At 43.4% G+C, this 22,108-nt stretch overlaps 1 protein-coding gene and 1 long non-coding RNA gene across 2 annotated transcripts; one reads left to right on the top strand and one right to left on the bottom strand.

The window, feature by feature from the left end:
* Window positions 1-309: 309 nt before the first annotated feature.
* Window positions 310-2,735, bottom strand: LOC142083259 (uncharacterized). Its single transcript, XR_012674005.1, has 4 exons — window positions 2,609-2,735; window positions 2,165-2,249; window positions 1,836-2,052; window positions 310-1,067 (listed from the first exon to the last, which is right to left on the bottom strand). It is a non-coding gene; the product is annotated as an uncharacterized LOC142083259 (long non-coding RNA).
* Window positions 2,736-2,803: 68 nt separating this feature from the next.
* Window positions 2,804-12,469, top strand: CALM1 (calmodulin 1). Its single transcript, XM_075151290.1, has 6 exons — window positions 2,804-3,046; window positions 6,164-6,194; window positions 7,097-7,240; window positions 9,347-9,453; window positions 10,982-11,117; window positions 11,349-12,469. Exons 1-6 carry the CDS (start codon window positions 3,044-3,046, stop codon window positions 11,375-11,377), a joined length of 450 nt encoding a protein of 149 aa, XP_075007391.1. The 5' UTR covers window positions 2,804-3,043; the 3' UTR covers window positions 11,378-12,469.
* The last annotated feature ends 9,639 nt before the right edge of the window (window positions 12,470-22,108 follow it).

The following is a 22,108-nucleotide window of genomic DNA, read 5'->3' as shown; positions in this document are numbered from 1 at the left end:
GTACAATTGAGTGAAAGCAAATGTACAAGGAGCAGGCAGATGCCAGTTTAGATGAGTTTTTTCCTACATTAAATAAGCAGCAAAAAATTAGTATTCTGTTTTGTTTACATTTATCACTGCCATATGTCAAATTAGGAAAAAAAATTCCCCTTAGTCAGAAAGAATGTTATTTTGGTGCATTAGCTGTGAAATATTTTCAAATACAGAATGATGCAATTTAATAGAAACTACTGCAGAACCTAACTGTGGCACCTTAATTGATCATCCTGAAATTTTTCTTAAATAAAGCAAGATAACTCTATTCCAGACTACTTTAAAAGTAACTTTATTTTAAAAATCCATTTCTAATATAAATGAATTATTAGTGTGAATCATCAAGAGTTAGCAAAAGTAGACACAAAAAGTTTAAAAAAAAAAAAAAAGGAATACATGCACAGCAATCCTTCTACTCAAAGGCCCTGTTAATCTTTGGCAACATTCATTGAATGTGATTGAGTGGCTTTTTATTTCACATTTCCAAGTTTCTTCACGTATGTCCAAACGCTGTAATGCTGATACTTTGTAAGAGAATCTACATAAACTTTAATTACTTGTCTCATAGCCTCTCCTCAACAGATAAATCTAATCCCTTCACTTTCCAACAAGTGAAGGTCTGGATCAATGGAAGAACACACAACATGCACGTAAAATTAGCTTTAAAGAGACTAAAATAAGGCACCCACATTCTAAACCACATTTAAATGTTGGTAAGATTCTTCTCCTGATAATACCTTCAGCCTTCCACGTTAGAAATGTTTTGGCCAAAGACCATGAGACTGCATTAGCTATTTATCTTTGTGAGATAACTGTACAAATTTCTTAGCCCAATATTTATATAGAATTCAGTGTTTCAATAATGAGATCTTCACCTGTGTAAGACCAGCACAATGAGGTGAATGATTTGTACATGAACATTGTTCTTCAGACATCCGTGTGAGACTCGGGGAGTTCCAAGATTCACTTATCCAAGCAAAAGCTCTTGTAGCCCCCATCAATCAATGTGCCATGTTTTCCAGAAAGAAATTAAGCTGGGAAAATAAGATCTTAAAACTGTTGGTCTGGTTTGAAAACAAAAGATCTATTTGCATGTTCTTTCATAGCAAAAAAAAAAAAATCCAACGTCACTGCTTAGTAGTTTAAAAAAAAAAGTATATTAAAAAGAGGAGGCTGGGCATCCTGCATCTAAAATGGAAGCTGTCTATAAACCTATCATTTGCAGACTAGCCAGCTGCAAATTGGTTTTCTGACACCATTTCATATACTAGTTCCTAGACAAATGTTAGGATGGTTTGGGGACCAAACTATAACACATTAAATATGCTATTTGGTTTGCTATGAGAAATCCTTCTAGACTGTAAACAGGTAACTGTTGTGTTTGCCAACCTACCACTGTGTTCCAGAAAGGCAAGCAAATAAATTGTAACTTCAGTGCTAGAGCTATTGAAATTGTTAAACAAACAGAACCCAACTGATTTTGTCTTTATTTCAAACACTGAAAGTATGGATGATTTTTCAAAGACAGAAAAATAGAAAAAATGTATTTTAAAAGATTTCCTGCTATACTGCAAGCAGATTATCAGAATAATGACCACATTGGAAATACTGCTAGCCTCCCAATCCAGAGAGAGGCCCAAACCAAAACCTTATCTAAAAATATCCTGAACTACAAGGAAGCTCAAAATCTAAGGGTACCTGTCATGAATGGAACCAAAATCCTTGATTCCAATGTGGTTTCATATTTGTTTGTGCCTCCATACCTATTAAAGGAGGTACAGTGTGAATGCTACAATATTTACCTGGATTATTATCAGTTGGTGGACAAAATCCTCAAACCCAGAGCAGACAGAGAAGAAATGAAATAAACATTTGACATCAGCACATGCTTTTGCTGCCTCTCACTTGCAGGCTACAGCCGTTCTGCAGAGAAGGGGCTGAAGTGACACGTCAGTTGTAGACCATCTGATCGTGGATTGAATTTTACCATCACCTAGATTTCGGTACTTGACAAAAGCCCTACGATTAAAAAAAAAGCAGCTGTGCTCGCTTCAACATACCAGCTTTAGAGCCTCTGTCGTACCCCCCTCGTGGTTCATATTTCCCCAAAGAATGTGCTTTATTAACGCACCCCGCCCCGTGCCATCCTCCTCTCCCAGGTGCCGCTCCGGGCTCCCCGGGGCGCAGCGCAGGCCACCGCACCGCCAGCGGGGATGCTGTGTAGAAAAAAAAAAAAGCACCAACTCGGCCGAGATTCCCCTCACCCCCGGGGTCTCAGCCTAGAGAGCGACGAGGCCTCGAAGCGGGGCCGGCGGGGTCCCTGCGGTGACGCAGCCCCGCGGCAGGCAGCTCTCTCCCCGCCGGCCCGGCCGCCCCCCGCAGGCTCCGCCGGCACCAGCGCTCGGCCGAAAATGGCCACTGCCGGGGCCAGGCCGGCCTCGGCCCTCGCCGCCCGGCTAGGCGGGGGGGGCGGCCCGCGGTGGGCTGCAGCCATGTCACCCCCGGGAGCGGGGCCTGTCCCCCGGGCGGCGGGACGGAGGGCCTACTCGCCCGCCTGTCGCTGCGTGGTTCTTACCTCGGGGGCGAGGAGACAGGGGAAAGGGAGAGGAGCACGGCGGGGGTTGGGCGGGGGGCACCGCTGGGCTGGAGCCCGCCCCGGCCCCAGCTCCCGCAGCGGGCAGGCGGCCGCCGGCCGCGCCTCTGGGGGCTAGCACCCGCGGGGCTGAGGGGGAAGCGGCGGGGGAGGGGGACGGACGAGAGCGGGCCCGCCGGGGGAGGGGCCGGGCCGCGGAGGGGGCAGGGCTGCTCGCCGCAGTCACCCTCACACATACCGCGCCGGGGAGGAGAGAAAAAGGCCCCGCTCCGGCGGAGGGATACAGCCCTACATATATAGCGGAGCGGCGCAGGCTCACATCCCCAGCACTTCGAGCCGCGCCGGGGAGGAGGCAGCAGCCGCCGCCGCTCGTGGTCGCGCAGTTCGTGCAGCCGCCGCTGGGCCCGCCGCCGCGCCATGGTAGGTAGCTCGACCGACCGCGGCGCAGGTGCCCGGGCTGCCGCGGGGCCTGGCGCGCTGGAGGCTCGCTGCCGAGCTGGGGACGGTCGGGCCGGCGGGGTCGGACTCTCCCCGGGCAGGAGTGGGGGGGAGCCTCGCGGGGATGGGGCGGCGGGAGGCCGCAGCCCTTCCCGCCGGGTCTCCGCGGGGTGAGCGGGCTCGTGGCTGCGGACGCCCTCCCGCCGCGCTGCGCGGAATCGCTGCGGAGCTGCGGCCCTTCCTCTTCCGCCGCTTCCTTCCCCTTTCCCCGGGGCCTGCCGTCTGGGCGCCCCGGCCCCGCGCCCTCCCGCCGCGGCCCCGCCTCGCCTTCCCCCGCATGCGGCGCTCGCTCCCCTCCGGAAACGGCCGGGCGCGTCTCCCCGGGGCCGCGGCCCGTCCGCCGGGCAGGGCGGGTAGCGGGGCGGGGGCTGCGCCGGGTGGGGCACGGGTCTGCGGGCGAGGATCCCGCTCGGCTCCGGCACCAGCTGCACTGCGCAGGGAGAGGGGGGGCGGCCCGGGGGAGGGCACCGCGCTGCAGCTACTGCGCCTTAGCCCCCCCCCATCCCCCAAAAAAACGCAGCAGCCGCGGCGAAGCCCATCGCTGTCTGCATTACATCATGTCTCCTCCTCTTCCTCCCCGGCCCCCGCGCACCCCCCGGCTGGGGGGGACCGGGGCGCAGTGCGCGTTGCTCGGCTGGAAGCGGCCCAACGCCCGCCTGGGGGGCTCGGCGGGGGGGGGGGGGGGGCGGGGCAGCCTTCCCTCTCCCCCGGGAGCTGCGGGGGAAGAAGAGCCGCTGCCCCCGCCGCCGAGGGGAGGGAAGGGGATGCGGGAGGCTGGCTGCGGAGCCGAAGCGCCCTCCCGGCTGAAGGATGAGGACGTGGTGTGGCCGGCGGCTGGAGAGGGAGGGGGAACGGGGACGCACTGCAGCAGTGGGTGGCTGCTGGCCGGGAAGGGCGCCTGTTGCGCCCGGCGGGCTGCGAGCCTCCGCTCCGCCGCCCGGGCGATGCAAGCCTCCGCCTCGCCCTCCGAAGCGCATCGCTGGTGGGCTCCGGGAGCAGCTCACGGCCCCCGGCCGTCGGGCGCTGCGGTGCCAGCCCGGACTCCTCGCAAAAGAGGGCGAGAGGAAGGGCTGGGATTTTCCCGGCGGTTTTTCGCTTCCTACGAGAGCGGCCAAACAGTTGCAGGCTGACCTCTAATCGCATTTTGGCAATCTGGGTGTTCCTCGGCTCTGTCTCTCCATCTCCCCTTCCCGTCGGGGAAGGCTGACATCACCAGGACAGGATTTGATGACTTGGCTGGGTGGGGTGATGGCTCCAGCCCTGGGTACCTTTGTCCTGTAGCGGGGGCGAGCGGGCAGTGGTTATGCCTGTTGCTCGGGAAGGTGAACCCCATGGCGGTTTAGGGTCGGGTTGCGTGCTTCTGGCATGGCCGTGTGTGCTTTTGTTGTGGGGTTTTTTTTTATTTAATTCGAAACACGATTTTTAGAAATATCCAGTGAGCTCCGGCTAATGGGGCAATGAACTGGTGCTGTGGGTTGGAGGTTTTTGCCGAGGTGTGGCTCTGTTTCCTCTTCTGCAGGGCATTGAGTCTGTTATGTAAATTCCTTAGATAATCTTTAAGTAAAACCTCGCATTTTCTGGAAAATCACGAAGAGACTGCGGAAAGTCAAACTGGATTTTGAACACAAGTTTTCTGCTGTTATTGAAGAAGATTTATTAAATTTGAACTCTGTCTTTAGCTGTTAGCATTTCTACCCTTTTCTCCCCCCCAACCCATTGTGAATATGGGGAATTGTTTAATCATTACATACAGACATCAAAACATTAAAAAAAAAAACTACCCAACACCTTTTCACTGACAGATGAAATCTGTGTATGTCACTTAACATATACAGCAGGCTTTCAACCCTAGCCTGTTCACCTGTGCAAGAGCGTAACAGATTGTATAGCCTGTTAATTCTCCATTGTATTTGTTGCTCTTTACTGCAGTTAAGTAGTTTTATACTTGAATAATGGTATTTTAGGACAAAAGGGTTACAAGATGCCTGCTTTCTCTGACCTAGAAAATTCTCTGTTCTATTAGTAAAAACTGCCCAATAAAATGGGTATAAAAGGAGTTAGTACCTTGTATTCTCTAGTATCTGTGACTAGGTGTGTAAAATCCAGGCGATTTTTCTTTTTTAATTACTAGGAAAATGCATATTTTTCCATAGATAACTGGTTAGCTCCTTTGAGTCCAAACAGCGGAGCTTTTTGTGATGCTCTATCCATACAGAAGGGAGAGGCTTCTGGAAGGTTGTGGTTAGCACAGTTAAGCTCTGGGAAAGCCCGTTTAATTGCCCACTGAGCTGTATACCTTTGGATGCAGCAGTGGCCTCTTGATGTGCAGAAGGTCATTAGCAGGCATTTTAAATCTTGCCACTTAAAATGATGTATAAAACAACCTGCATATCAGTGTGAGGCACCTTATTTTTCCATTCAGCCAAGCAGTTTAAGGTGATGCTTGAAAACTGGCGTTTTCTTTGTCAGAGATGGCAAAAATCTCCATAATACCGAGTAGTAATTCCTCCTAATATCACAGCATGGTCCTTTCTGTTAAGCTTACACTAGGCTAATACTTGAAGCAATGTGGTGGGGGCGGGCAGACTTCAGTAGTGTTAGATCACTAGGTGGCACACTTGTCATTAGCCCACTAATGTGCAAATACCCCCACGCAGTACTGAGGTCACTATACAGCTGGAAATGACATCTGATGTGGTGTGAAGCCCCAAACATATGTCACTAAGGATTTTGTGCCTCTCTGACCAATTGCAAGGAGCCTGCCCTGTGTCCTTCACTTGACCAAATCGGATTTTTCAAGTCGAAGGATGGCATGTCCGGTTCTTCCTGTGCAGTTTCAAAACAAATTAGCTTACATGCTTTTGGAAACGGCTGCGTCGTGTAGGTGAGTGGAATCTCCTTGCAGAGGCAGAATTCCAGGGGTTGAAAGTGGCTTTGTAAAAGTAATGATAAATCACTACTGAAATCTAAAGGAAGTGTCTCATGGCTTGACATAGCTAGAGGTAAACAATATTCTAAAATGTTCTATTCTTCGTGTAGGCTGATCAGCTGACTGAAGAACAGATTGCTGGTAAGTGTCTTGATGAGAGGTGACTTTTTTTTTGCTAACTCCTTGTGACTAAAAGAAAATATATTACCTCAAACATAATGGAAAAAAACTTTTTGACAATTTCAAATCTGTACTAACACTTGTCTAAAAAGCACTCACTTTTTTTTTAAAAAAAAAACCCCAAACATTCTGGAAGATTACTGGTTCATTGCCTCTTAATTTAGACTGCTTGTTCCTTGGACTACAGATAGTGATTTTTTTTTTAGACTTTCAGACTTGAGCCAAGTCCTTCTAGATTTCTTGCAAACAGAAATAATTGCTAGTCTCAGTGAACTTCTTGGAGTCAAAGCAGACCTAGGTACTCTTTTCTTTTTAATAAAGTGAAGATAAACTTGAAATGAAATGGCAATGTATAAACCTAAAGTGGATTTATTACACATTAATGTAAGCCAATGGCTTTTAAATAACTTCTAACAGAATGTCTGTAATTCAAACTGGTTAGGAGAAGTAGCATTATTTGACCTTCTGGAGACCAGTCACCCACTTGTGGATGATATCAATTCTTATTGTCTGCTGCCTTAAAAATAAGTGGTAAATGACAACACTTATTGTTCCTGTAAGTCCACACAGCTGCTGTTTATGGTGCAACTGTGCCTCAAGTAAGATGATGTTGAAATGCATTACAGAATTGTAATGGAGATAATAGCCACATGAAATAAGTTCGAATATACTATGCAAATTATGTGTTGGTACTGTAAGGAATTTTTTTGTTAATAGTTGAGTGTTAATTCTCTCAGTACATGGACAGTTAGATAGAATGTTTCTTAAAATTCTACCAGGCATTGTCTGTGCAGTGCATTTTTAGTATGCAGTTTTCTCATGCTGGTGATGTTACTAAACACTGGGACTGTTTCTGCCTCTAGAATTCAAGGAAGCCTTTTCCCTATTTGACAAAGATGGTGATGGTACTATCACAACAAAAGAACTGGGAACTGTCATGAGGTCATTGGGTCAAAATCCAACAGAAGCAGAATTGCAGGATATGATCAACGAGGTAGATGCTGATGGTAAGTGTTGGAAAGGTAGTTATTAGCACTGTGATCATCTTAAGTATGTATGACCTCCACACCTCGGAGGCTTGGACTGCATAGAGAAGATTCTGTGACATTGATCTCTTGCAGCAGTTTCAAAATACTCTATAGAATCTAAACTCAGAGGGGTGTCAATTTTTTGATTTCTCTCTGCACAGCAGTCAAAGATGCTAGCAGTATTGGAGAGAATCTGAAAAAGGGGATGGGCAGAGACAAAGTTATGCTGTTTGTCTTTAATATTTTATGGGTCACAGGCATCCTATTGCTATCTGACTTGCCCTGACCTGCTGTTAACCTGCGTTTCCACCCAGCTTTTCTATACATGTGTCATCAGCCCATGTTGGTCTTAATAGCTGTACTAATGTCTGTGGTTTTCTCTAAGGCCAAAAATGTGGTAGGAGTGGAATAGTGCTAAACTTCCAAGAATTGAAAACACAACAGGGAGAGACTGTATAGTGTAATGTAGTGTATTAGATCACTAATAGATAGGGGGGAGGGATTGGAGGCAAAAGCAGAAAAACCTTCCTGTATCAAGTCTATCAGAATTATTTTAAATGGATGCCAGAAAGGGTAACTGCACATTCTTGTTTCTGAGACTCCAGACAGGCTAGCAGTTACAAAAAGGAAAAATGCTTTCCCCTGCTCAGTGATGTCCAGGCTTTGATCTTGTATGTTGGTTGTGATAGTGATTTTTCTCTAATATATCTGTAAAAGAAGAATGAAAGTATATTGGCAAGAGTATAGATTATCTGATTATCAGACTACTTGCAACTACTTTCCTAAAAGTGTAAGTTGACCTTATTTGCTAACTTTTGCAGATACTGAAAACTTTAGGGTTTGCAGTGCTACGTGGAATTTGTGTGTAGTGGCTTGTCTAGGCTGCAGTCAACAGTGCTGCACTAGTAGATTAAAAATGAAAGGAGACTGAGGACTTCAGTTAAGTATGCTTGCCCATCTGTTTAAACTTGTTTTATGGCAGAATGCTTTGCTATTATTCTACTTGTTCACTGAGGATTTTTCAAAGCTGAGTACAAGACCTGTATTCAGATTTAGTTGGTAGATGAAGCTGGCCATGATGATAAATAGCTGTGTATGTCTTAATCTGGAATCCCTAAGCTGCAAAGGTTTTCTTAAACTGCATTTATTTAGCTTCTTTGCTATACTTACCCAATAAGTTTGTATGTTTCCCTCAAGCAATGTGTAGATCTTAGTTGCACTGTGGACTATTTAATGCAGGTTTTTTTGGCATATAGGGCTGAATCCTGGCTATACAAATCTAGTTTCTGCTGTTTTAAAGAACTTGTTTCTTCACCATACCACTTTTCTCATAGCTTTGAGCAGCCTGAAGTTTGAATCCTTGCTTTGAATGAAGAACTCAACATCCAGGCCTCGCCCATAAGATTTTTACCAGGGATTTTCAGTTTTGCAGTGAAATACCTATAAGAACACCTACTGCTAAGCTTATCAGAAATACCAAATAATAGCAGCTTTTATCATGTCACTGGAATTCGCACGTCCTTGTTGCCCCTTAAAACGGTGCATTACTTTTGTGGTGTACAACACATGTTGGTAAGGAAGTTGATTTTTAACAAGGAACAAGTATTTATGAGCAGCTTAGTGAAGTGTAATTTTCTCAAATTTTAGATATTCTGGATTTGTAGTGCCAGCTTTATAATACATTCCCTTCTGGAATCTCCTACAGCAATTGGGAGATTCTGAAGAAACTAAACGATTAATTTTGGGAAGTGATTTGAAGTAAAGATAAGTCTTAATATTGTTAGCCTTGAGCATCAGACTGACATTTTACTTGCAACTTGGGTGGCAAATGGTATGACTTGACCCGGAGAGAAGGCAACAGTTGATTTTTGTTGTGCCAAAACACTGCAGTGACAGTGGCTGCTGCACATTGTAATAGCAAAAAGGCAGTGGTAGCAATTGGGGGAGAAGATCCAGTTCTTCTATAAGAATGGTTTACAGAGGATCTGTCAGTCTTGTCCCTGGCTAAATTAAATGCCAGATTCTTCTTTTTTTGTATAAAGAAAAGCATGGAAGTTTAATTTTTGGAAGTTTCTTTTCATTAAGGCAATGGCACTATCGACTTCCCTGAATTTTTAACCATGATGGCCAGAAAAATGAAGGACACAGACAGTGAGGAAGAAATCCGTGAAGCATTCCGAGTCTTTGACAAGGTATTAATAAAAGTACAAATACTCTTTAGAAGCAGTAATGATGTCCATTTTTTCCTCAGGGTTTTCTCTGTTCTTGTCTAGAAGGAAAAAAAAAAGTACTCTAGTAGAAGCAGAGGAGTTGGAAACAGAGCAGGGACTGTTCTGGAAACAGAACCGGGACTGTTGGCAGGCTGGTTCTACCTGCTTTACACAGCAGGTCTAAGCTTTAGGCTGATCCATGAGGAAAACTTTCTGGCCTTTCCTTAGGAGCAGAGATGAGCAGAACTTGATGCTTGTGGGGTGGTTTTTTTTTTTGGGGGGGGGGGAGGTATAGTGGAGGGATGGGGTTATTCCTGTACCTTCTGACTTTGGGGGAATGGGGAAATGTTTGCATGGATGCACAAGGTTTTACACTTCTTTATGGAAGCTTTTGAAGCTAAGATGATGTGACCAGTATTTAGAGGGACATGAAGTATTGCGTGTTCTGTTTTCAAGATGTGGACTTTGAGGTTGCTTTCAGGAAAACTTAAGAGCTCAACTCCCTCTGTCTTCTTTAAGGATACCTGGGCATACATGATGGTCAATTATTTCTAGAACAGGGGTTCCCCTCTTTGGATTGCTTGGATATGACAGATGTTACAAGAGCATTGTGTTGAGCAATGGCTGGTGCAGCTGCTAAGCTGATGCACACACATGTGTGGAAGAAGGCCTTACTACTACTCCTTTTTATGGAAAAAAGTGGCAGTCTCTAGTACTTCGCTGGAAAATGCTAGAGGAAATGTTCGATTGTTTGGTTAGTACTTCATCTACCCTATGGGGTTATTTCTGCAGACTAAATTTGTGTTTAAAGCCACTGAGGTTGCTTATCTACTGGTGATGGCCGTATGAACTCCTGCTTTAAGCTAGTGTATTCTTCCTGTAGGTGGGAGAGGACAATTTCTGAAATGGCTAGGGATGAGCTCTAGTTTTGGATATTACTAATGGGAACACTGATTTAAAAGTGTCATTATCTCTTTTTTTTTTTGTCACAAAGCTTTTCACAACTCCTTATAAGTAAAATTTAAGTGTTTTCTTTGAAGGTTTGTTCTATATCATCTTATCCAAGAGGCCTAACCTAGCCACCTGCAGTCTGGTTATAGAGGTAGTATTACACAGAAGAGAAAGCTGATTTTATTCTTATGGGTGGGGAAATTGTGGTGGGGTTTTTTTTTTGGCCTTGCTTAGGCAGCAGAGACTAAACAAAAACCATCTTGTTTCTGGGTTTATTTTTGAAAGCTCTTTAAAAGCACTAAAAATACCTCATTGCAGCTACAAATCAGGCATGCGCTTATTCTTACAGTACAATAATTGTATAGAAGGATATGGTGGCATGCATGCTTCCTAAGGCAGTGAGACTAGTACTAGGGTTATACAGTGTACCAGGTCTGTATTTCTGTCCTAAGTGCTGAAAGACTAGTTCAGAAGCAGTTACTGGAAACCTAGATGTAGTTTCAGAGTTATTCAATGTCAGGGTTGTTGATCATGATCTTGTGCAACTCTTTCCTTACAGGATGGCAATGGCTATATCAGTGCAGCAGAACTACGTCATGTTATGACAAACTTAGGAGAAAAGCTAACAGATGAAGAAGTAGACGAAATGATCAGAGAAGCAGACATTGACGGGGATGGGCAAGTCAACTATGAAGGTAAAAAGATGCTTGTCTTGACTCAAAACCATTACTCAGATTGAGTGAAAGCCTGTTGCATAGGGCATTAAATTCTAGTACTTGAGACACCAGTTTATTCAGTTGTTGCCTTCTGTTGACAAAAACTTAGATGCAGTGAAAGGGGCTTTTTTTATGCCAAGTGTGTTTAAGAGACTTATCAGTTGAAATACTCTGGAGACAATAAATCACAGTGACTTTTTATCTTTTCAGAATTCGTACAGATGATGACTGCAAAGTGAAGAGACTTCCTTTACACCTTTTTTCCTCTAGAAGAATCAAATTGAATCTTTTACTTACCTCTTGCAAAAAAAAAATGTTCATTTATTCATTCTGTTTCTGTATAGCAAAACTGAATGTCAAAATACCTTCTGTCCACAAACTGCATGTAATGGTTGGTGGTCCTGTCCCCAAAAGATAAAGTTAAACATCAGTTTTACAATATAAATAATTGTACTACCTTGAAAATAAAAAAAAAGGAAGCACTTAGTGAACTCAAAAGTTCCATTTGCTAATGACTATTACACTGTTTGGGCTGGCCAGTTTTTCATGCATGCAGCTTGACAATTGAGCACAGTCAGACATTTGTATTAAAAGGAAAAAAAAAACAACCTAAAAGATCCACTCTTTTGTTCAACAGTGGATTCTAGTTCAATTTGTAGTATAAATTGTCATAGCTGGTTTACTTTAAAATTGGTTTATACCTCAGGATGGTATGCAGCAAAATGGTTGAAGGATGCAAAACTTAGAGAAAATGCCCTAAAGGTTGAATGGTTCACCTGTACGTAGCAGCATTGTGCTCCAAAAATATGATGATCTTAACTATGGATGGCATGTCTGTGTTAAAATACTGGTTTAACATTGTCTGCATTGCACTATAGTGAAACGGGTGTCGGGCTGTTACCGTTCACAAAATTTTTAAAAGAAACCTGCACCAAGGGAGCATCTGTGGACTCTCATATTTTTAAAACCTTCTGTACCATGACTTGGAGCTGGCGGAGTAGCCTGTGGACTTCAGCACAACTATCAACATTGCTGTTCAAGATATTACAATTTATGTCCATTCCAAGTTGTAAATGCTAGTCTTTTTTTCCAATAAAAGACCATTAACTTAAAGGTGGTGTTAAATGCTTTGTAAAGCTAAAATATATATATAATTGAGATAATAAACCAAAAAAGCAGTAGGAGGGAAGTGTTTCTATGAATGACTTGCTGCTAAATTATAATGCACATGTATGCAATAAGTTATCCCCTATCTTTTCAAGATGGCAAGAACTGACCTCCTGTAACCCAAGACCTTTGCTATAAATAAATGAACTTGTGCTTGCCTTTCATATTACGACAATGTTAATTTAGTTGGTCTCAAAGTCGTGTAATGCTGACTCGTCAACTATCAGCACAGAAGTAACACCTCATTTCACTAAAGTGGAGAGCTCTGAGCATGCATGTCAATAGTGGGGAAACGTATAGGTTGCTTATGGTTTTTTTTGGCAGGTTATAGAAACTTGTTGGAGAATTTAAACAGCGTGGACTTCATAGATATCTATGATTCTCAAACATGCCAAAAATGCATTTCTCTACCCACAGAAAGAAAACAAAAGGACATTTCTTTTACAGTATGTAAAAAAAAAAAAAACAAAAAAAAACACAACAAAAAAAAACCTAAGCCTTTTTGGAAAGTGGGGCTATTATGTCTTGATTATGTCTTGACTATCTTCTCAAACACTTGCATGAATTTTGTGGGGTGGAGAAGAGGACTAGGGTTAATTTAAAAACCATCTTGTTACTTCTGCTTTGCATGCACTAGCAGTGCTTAGTCATTCCAGGACTCCTGAGTAAGTGTTCTCTGATCCTTCAGCTTCCCCATGAATGAGTGGCAAAGCAGCCAGTGTCCACTCTTCTTTGTTTGAAAGAAGAATGCTTGCTTCCCCCACCCCCCACCCAAATAGCAGAGCCTCCATGTAGAAGGCTTTTATGCTTGGGAGGGAGGGACTACAGCTTAATTACTTGACTGTAAGTTTGTGTCCAAATGTAACTGGAGTTGCAAACCTTAATTGCTTAATTGCCTTTGGTTTTGGAGAGTATTGATACTCTGTTGGAAGAGATGCAAGTCTCCATTCATCCTGTCTAACTGAGGTGCCTGTGTTAAGAACTTGGTTGCTTGAAATGCAGCTTTGCTCAGTGGGGGTCAAGAGACCTCCAGAAGGCAATTAAGACTATCTGCCTTCAGTGGTTTTTTTTGGTTTTTTTTTTTTTTTTCCTTTCCTGGGGGGGTGGGGGGAGTTCTGGGTGACTAGGGGCCCAGACACCTTAACCAAGTGCCTAAAAGTTAGATGGGCTGAATGTAGGCAATTGTTTAGATCTCTAGTTGTTGCAAAGGCTTTTTGCTATGGCTGCATATGCTGTCTTAGCAAACTGGCCACAATGATGGGACTGTCTGACGACCATTTGAAAGTAGTGTCTTGCATGGCAGCTGCAAACGGCTACTTTGGTAGTGCTTGAGAAAGGCTGCACTGATTCTGTAGACTAGCTTTTAAAGAGAACGTACTTGAGAGACAGGCAAGGTAGGAGCAATGGTTGCTGCTCTGAACTAATTACTTCTTCTGCCTGAGTGTGCAGAGAGATCTTGTCTAGTAGGTAAATGCTTCTTACCATCTATTTGTCATTCACTCACGGTTGGTAGGGTAGTTCATTTAAGAACAGCTGCTTTTAGCTTATTCAGTGTGCTCTGCTTGCTAGCGAAGAGACCTCATTCCTGCAAGAGGTTCTTGGCTTGATTAGAAATTGTCTGGCAGTGTGCAGTGTTGGTATGCCCTGTAACTGAATCTGCCTGGAGGTATCTAATTATTAACTGACTTCAGTACCACATCAACCTCGAGTAAATGTATCCTCTGTACAGGACTTTAGCTCTGTTCCCTCTGCATAGTGACTATCTAGAGAAATGAAACGGTGTCATCAAGGACTTTTTTTTTGAATTTTTTTTTTTCTGTGAGAGTGTGTGTGTGGCTTTGGCTTTTTCCAAATGTGAAAGTGTGGGCTGGATACACTTGGTGCATGGCTTAGAAACATGGGACTGGAAAGAACTTCCTGGGTCATCAGATCCAGTCCCCTGCTATTGCGGGCAACCGTGTCATATAATCCTTTTAATAAACTGATCAAGCTTAACCACCTGCTTGTAAGTGGCTTGTTTTCATGGAAGTTCTGTAACTCATGTTGCTTTCAACTGATGCAAGTAATACATGAAATATGAAGTTAATCAAAAGGTCCTCCAGTTTAACTTTAGGTTTATCATTACACTTATTTAACTGACTTTCTCAAACCTGTTATTCTTTGCACAACACTCAGGAAAGTGTTGAATCTTTACACCCCCTTGCTATGAATAAGAGTTGGTGTGCTTGCTTATTTTTTTTAATGGAAAAGATGGATGTCTGGCTTGTTGAAATTTGTTAGATATGTTAATTGTCAAGGCAAGAAGCAATTGAGTTACTTGTATTTGATACATAAATTTAAGGCTAGAGTATACATAACCATTTTTAAAATACATCAACTTGCAGTGTAGTTTTATATTTAATACTGAAATTGTACTGCTAAAGTTTAAACTGCTGTTAATCATATTCCTCTTCTGATCATAATGAAAAAATAAAGGGTAAGAAAATGCTTAACATAGATTATTCATTATCATGCTTATTTTATTAATAATTCAGGCTCTGAAACGTCTCCAGGTATGGGGCATTTGTTTTGTTTGCTGGGGTGGGGTGGGGCGAAGGGGGGGTTTTACTGATATGGTAGAAGACTTCTATCTTCCAACCATTTGTCACACTTGTGCAGCTTCAGAAACACAGATGCTGTCAAAAACTGATCAAGAGATTACCCTACGCCTTACCGATGCATTAAATGCACGTGTGGGTGTGGGTCTCATCTGTGGGCAGTGTACAGTGCTGCAGCTGCCAGCCCCTGCGCCCTGCCCAGGTGAGTGGCGAGGGGGACGAGGCTGTATCTGGGTCCCTATATTGCAGTACGGGTGTGATGTGAATGCAGATCCCTGTTCCCAGGTGACACCATCCTAAACTAAAAGCACGCTCATAGGATTTAGAAATAACAGAGTTAATACAGCTTGCTTTTCCCCTACCATGAAATTAACTGGAACACTTGTCTTACTGCAATCCAACTAGGGTTTGGGGTTTTTCTTTTGTTTGGTGGGATTTTTTGGTTTGTTTTTAAAATTTAATGACTAAGTGAAATCTGACAGAAAGGACTGTGGCAGGACCATGACATGTCTTCTGACCACAGACATCTAGCTGTCAAGTGAAGATAGGTGATGAAGGCTGATGCCATGTTTCTCCCGACTGACATTTAGGAAAGCAAATGGTATACTTGCAAATAGACTTGCAAATAGCAGGTGGACTTTTAAAATGAGTAAGACAAACGCATACAAAGGTGTGTGGGGATTTTTACATAACAGCATTGTAATTCCAAAATATTAAAGGGTTTTTTTTTTAAATCCAAATATAAGATTTTGAAGTAATGGATTAGATGATGAATTGTGTATGGATCTGGGGTTCCAAAGATTCCTGATGTTATTTGCTACAGAAAATTTGTATGAAGGCCCAAGTACTTAAAGGATTTTATATTTTGTAAGGACCACTATCAGTGGGTGTCCTAGGAAAGCATTCAGAGGATATTTGTAATAGTTGATAATTTTTTTAAAGTTTGATATTAATAAATCCAGTTTTGAACTGAAGTGGCCAAATATCCCAATAAATGGCAGAGCTGCTGCTGAGGTAGACACTAAGAAAATCTCTTAAAGTCCCGTAGATGATTAAGCACATTTGATATCTAGCAATAAATGAGTGCTTGTGTTGCTCTCCATCCTACTGGTGATGGTAACCAGGAGCAGAGGAGAGCAGACCAGCCTGTCGTGCTCTCCGCCCCATGGCACTGACAAGGACCCTCTTCTTACTTCCCTGTGCAGTGCTTTGCTCTGCAGAGGTAAGAGCACGCTTCAGAGCACAGCACAGCCCTTTCGGCCATCAAACTACTAAACTCCAGGAGAAAAAAAAAACTGATAGAAAAAAAAGGAGTGTATTGCAGCAGGGAGTTAAATTTCTCCCAGACTCTTGTGGAGTCTGAGATGCTGAGTGACACCAGCACCATATAGCGATGTTACAGACACAAAGTTGAGAAGCAGGTCTCCCAGCGTTGCCACCAGAGACCCTAATAAAGAGGTTGCAAGCTGCCCCTTCCAGCATCCCTATAGGTGTTGGACAAACCTGGGTCTAGCTCGCAATAAGTACTGCAGCGTCGTATGTGGTGACTTCTTGTTCTGATCTTTCACAGAAGTTTCATCGACTGGGAAATTTTGTACAGGTCTCCTCTGAAGAGCCACTTTCATTTCAGTTGCCTCAGAAGTCAGCATCTGCAGAAATACGGAAAGAATTATTCATAGTGCAGCCTTTTCCTGGCAAAAACATCTCCTAAGATAATTAGTGGTTGAAGTACAATATGAAAACTGGGCTAATCACCTAAAAATGAATCAAAATGTTTTCTGAATTTTTTTTTTATTTCTAGATCTCTAGATATGATGTATTTGAAAAACAGATTCTTGAACAAAAGTGCTACTTGCCCTACTAGTTGCGGCATTTTAAAATGAACACAATATTTGAATAGGAACCAGCTGGATCAACTGAGAAATCCATAAAAAGGTATTAAATAGCATTCCCCATTTTACTAGTTTGCAGTGGGGTTGGCAATAACAATGCTGACAGCGTAGTAAGTATTCTGAAAAAGGATATGGTGAAAGAAATGGATAGGGCGAGAGCAAAAAGAATACCTGAGCATGGGACTGCTTTGTAGTCTTGTCTCACAGAGTATTTGTTGCCCATAAAGCTCTAAATATTTGATTGTGAGCTCCCTGCGCATTAAGTTTTTCTAGCAGCGGTGCTGTCATTCAGTCTGTCCACTTTTCCTAACGCAGCCCCCAAAGCCCCCCATGCTAATTCTGAAAATATACAACCTGGAAAAGTTGGTTGTAAGCCTGCTGTGGTTCAGAACTTGCCAAATGTGCTCTGCTTATTCTGAGCTTTCTTCACAAAGACATTAAAAAGAATCATTTCCTCCAGACATTCCGGTAGGAGACAAAATATAACCACGATTTCAGAGAGGTTTTTAATGAATCTATTTTGTTAAGTAAAATATTTTAACCCAGAGTATTCAGCTTCCTAGGAATCTGTGTGCAATGTCATCAAAACTAGTTTCCCAAGGATTTTGACATAAAATTTTATGGATATTTTCTAACAACTTATTTTGTTATTTAGATATTAATAAAATAAAAATTCCTACACACATACACCAGGTGCCCTGACAATAAATAAGTGTGCATGATGCTGTCCACCCTACGTAGCTGAGTTAAAGACAAGTAGATTCAATCAGTAAATTAAGTTAATAAGTAAAACGTCTTTGCACTACCAAAGAAGGTACCTTGCTCTACCGCACATTTACAAAAGCATAGCTAAGGTGCAAAAATTGGCTTGCTGATCTGTTTTCCATCAAATTAATTTGTAGAGGAAGGTAAGTAATTTCTTCACTAGCTCGGGTTATTATTCTTTTCTATATTAAACAGTTGCACACACGGAAAATATTATGGCAAAGAATGGTCTTAGGGCTACAAAACTAAGCACTCAAAATTTAAAAAATACCCAATTAAGATATTAAGTACCCATGAAACTCCAGTTTGGCCTATTGCAAACGTGATTCCAAACATTATGACACTGTCTTGTCTCATACTATACTGCCCACAGCATCTTTGCATCAGTGTATTAAATATTGCATTGCATCTTTGTTTTTGAATGCATTATTCCATACCCTAGTCACTACCCACTACCCAGCTCCTGTTCCAAAGGCAGAGTTACTAGTTTCTTCAATTTTTCCTATGGCACTTAAGTATCTAAGTGCTTCACAAATACTGCTTTCTTTTTAGGACCCACAGTGAAGTAAGCACGTGCTTTATCCTCATCAAACAGAAGGAGCCGAGGTGCAGTCACTGAAGTCTAAAGCAGTATTTCTGAGAGCTCAATCTGAGACATTTTCATTTGTCAGAATCATAATCATGCCTTATGTGTGGTACGAAGAGACCTCATCGGTAACAGTGTCCTTTGTGTCCAAAAATCAATCTAAGCCTCTGGGTCAGGCAGTTGACTGACATGCTTAGAGGCAGCGACCGCCTGTAGACAGCTGAGTCTGAGCGATCAACCCACCCGATGCAAGGACTCCACGCAGAGACCACGAGCCCTTGTTTTCCAGAGCAGCAATAGCCTGCCTCGTCCAGCAGGTCAGCTTTCCTCTTCTTCCAGCCCCTATATCACTCACTACGCATTGCCTGATTTCTGCAACACAAGAAAAGAAATGAACTACGCAGCATTTCTTTCATTGCAGCACACTGATTCATGCCCAGAGCTCCCCTTATGCCAGGAAGAGAAGGAGCTGAAATAAACAGGGTGATTTCACGCTAGGACCACAAAATAGGGGGGTGGAAGGGAAGTAGGGCAGTAAAACTGGCAAAGAAACTCAATTCTGGCACTTCCTAACTGTGAGGCATAACTTTGTGCTTTTGCTGCTGTTTCAATCCTGTAATTTACTACTGCGAGAGTGAAAGCAGAACTATACTCCCAGCACAGGAAACTCCCTTGTGTGGCATCATGGTGACACCCCCGTGAGTCATCATCTGAGCCGCTGCCTTTGGGTTCGGCACAGACCATGACCTCTTGAGGTAACAGAGGGACAGCAAGCAAAGCTTTTCCGCTTCCTCAGCCAAGCCGAAATGTGGAGGGAGCGCTTTGCCCACGAGTTTGCAGAGGAAAGGTGGGTTCGGGGACTGTGGGAGCAGCCCAGGGCTCTTTAGGAGGCTGTACTTTAATGGTCCTAGGCTCTTCCACCCATTCACTGTAACCATGACCCCATATCTCCTGTCCTCTGCCTGTCCTGCCCCCTCCCTTCCTCTCCATTTTATTCTCTACCCTTATCAGGTCCAGCTTGTGCCTCTCAGACTTTTGTAGTTTTCCTTGTCCCATGGTCCTTGCCCCTTTTTCATCTTCTCGGTTGTCATGGGTTAACCCTGGTGGGCAGCGCAGCCCCACCAGCCGCTCACTCCCCTCCCCGGTGGGATAGGGAGAGAATCGGAAGGGTAAAAGTGCAAAAACTCGTGTGTTGAGATAAAGGCAGTTTAATCAGGAAAGGAAAAGCCATGTGCACAAGCAAAGCAAAATAAGGAATTCATTCACCACTTCCCATCGGCAGGCAGGTGTTCAGCCATCCCCAGGACAGCAGGGCTCCATCACACATAATGGTTATTTGGGAAGACAAACACCATAACTCCGAATGTCCTCCCTTCCTTCTTCTTCCCCCAGCTTTATATGCTGAGTGTGACGTCACATGGAATGGAATATCCCTTTGGTCAGTTGGGGTCAGCTGTCCCAGCTGTGTCCCCTCCCAACTTCCTGTGCACCCCCAGCCTCCTCGCTGGTGGGGTGGGGTGAGGAGCAGAGGCGGCCTTGACTCTGTGTCAGCACTGCTCAGCAATAACTAAAACATCCCTGTGTTATCAACACTGTTTGGGTCACAAATCCAAAACCCAGCACCATACAAGCTACTGTGAAGAAAATGACCTCTATCCCAGCCCAAACTAGTACATGAGCCCATGTATTTCTCTCTCTGATCAGGGCTGCCAATGGCACATCTTCTTCCAGATTCCCACAAACACCCACTTTTTGTCCTAACCTGCTGATTTCTCACCAAGCAACTTCCTCCTCTGTGTTGCCTAAGATCACTCAAGACAGGGCACAAAAGAAAGTCTTCCTGTGTTCTGCTCAGGCCCCAGGTTCTAGACATGGATCTGAGCCTCGCTCCGCTTGCAGCAGCAGAGAGCTGTGGTTGCGAAAAAAAAAGATACAGAGCAGGTTGCCCTGAGCTTCAAGCTGGGGGTACCTGGTCTGGGAGGAGGTAAGCTGTTGGAAGTCTACCTTGGCCATGAGTGAGGCTGGAGGGTGCACTGCACTGCCCTGCCTCACCGCTTTCCTGAAATGCCGCTTTCGTCTCAGACAGTTACTACTTTTGAAAATGTGAAGTGCACCACTCTATCCCATATATATACACCAATATCTTCTTGCTTTCAAGAAGAGCTTTGCTGTCCACTTCTCCTGAGCAGAATCATATTAGCTATAAGCTTAAGTAGTCACTTCACCCACCACTGACATCCAGCCATCTGGAGCCTAAAATGTGGTAGATTTTTAAGGGATGGTCTTTGCACATCGGTTGTTCCCAGCGGAGATCAATGCATCAAGTTTTGAACTTGGGGCCGTAACGTGGTGCAGGATGTGTGTAAGTCTGAGAGGAAAGTGGGACCAGGGACACACTCTCCCAAGACACTGGCACCCCTCCTAGCCCTCTTCTCCCACCAACTCTCCTCTCCCTCTCTCTTCCCTAATCTCCATCTCTTCTTAGGCTTCGTGAACCACAATTTACCTATTCTACAAAGAGCACCTCACCGAACTTAATTCTGTTAATAGGCAGCTTTAGATTAGGAGATCAGTTAGTATTTGCTAAACTACTGCAGGAGTACCCACACACAAAAAGTACAAGTAGGAAGCTCTCGATTGCAGAAGTATGCCTGCAGAAAAAGTCACACAGAGTTTGATTGCACTGATATTAAATTATTATGGTAGTTTGAAGTTTTATGAAGTAATAGTTATAATAATGCCATTTTAGTACTCTGTACTTAGACACATTAGACCTGCTTCCATATAGTAGGTAGTTACTATCTGGGGAAAAATAACCTTCCTTCCCTGATGTGGCAAAAAACTTCTTCATATCAAAGCTATTGCCATTAGTGAATATGTAGAAATGAAAAAGTAAAATCTAATAAAATATGTATAGCTAGGTACTTTTTTTCAGACTTTTGCAGTACATTGCTTACTATGAAATAATGGAACATAGTTTAGTGCTGCTCGTTTTAACAGGATAGGGAAGAATTCAGATTCTTATTCATGATTAACGTCCATCACATGCAAGTGACTTCACACTGCCAGTTGATATCACTTCAAGGATGAAGTATGAAACTAATCTGTTTGTGGGTTGTTAATTACTAAAGCAATACTGAATCTCACATGCAGCTTTAGTTCCTAAGCTATTAACCAGAGCTTATAGAACCTACTTGTATGTCAACATAGGTATTTTTAGTGATTTACAACTTGTAAGGCATTGTCTTGCACAAATTCCAGATTAAATTAATTTGAGCAGTTAATACGATAACAACTGGAGTGGGCATTAAGGTCACATGGCTGAATTGGTGAGAAAATGGAACCTTTTTTTAGGGCTATTGCTGGCTGCACATTGTTGACTGCTAGTTTTAGAATTTATTTCACCTCTTCAGTCTTACTCTGTTGGATTGGCAAAGTCTTTTTACATGCAGATTTTCTAATGAATTGAGTATACTTCCTTCTAAGTGAATAGGTTGCTGTTAAATATTTCAGTCTGGGATTTGACCCATTTTGCATATTTACAGCAAATTTTATCCCACTTTTATGTTTCCAAATATGAAAACTCCATCACTCTTCTCAAAGAAAACAGCAAAAGCATGACTCTACAATCATCGTGTTCTGTTCCTGCCCTACCAGCTCGGTGCCCATGAACTCTGGCAATTAGGCAGGATTAGCTGAACAAGGCAAATTCATCATTAGCTCAGAATTTCTTTGATTCTGGAGATGTAGGTCAGACCAAGTTTTACAAAATGAAGTTTTGTGGTTTCATTTAATTTTTTATTATACCCTCTATAAAAAAGAAAAAAGGTTTAAAAGGAAAAAGGTGTTACTGGTATAAACAAGGGCAGGAAAGCTGGACTGATGGATTTAGGGGGGGAATAAAAGATGAGTGTGTTTGGCAAAGCACTCGCACAAGAAGAGCTCTGCTAGGGATGATGAGAG

Source organism: Calonectris borealis, chromosome 5 (assembly GCF_964195595.1).
Source record: "Calonectris borealis chromosome 5, bCalBor7.hap1.2, whole genome shotgun sequence".
NCBI lineage: Eukaryota > Metazoa > Chordata > Aves > Procellariiformes > Procellariidae > Calonectris > Calonectris borealis.
The sequence above is the reverse complement of the archived record's forward strand: the minus strand, read 5'-3'. Positions and strand labels throughout refer to the sequence as shown.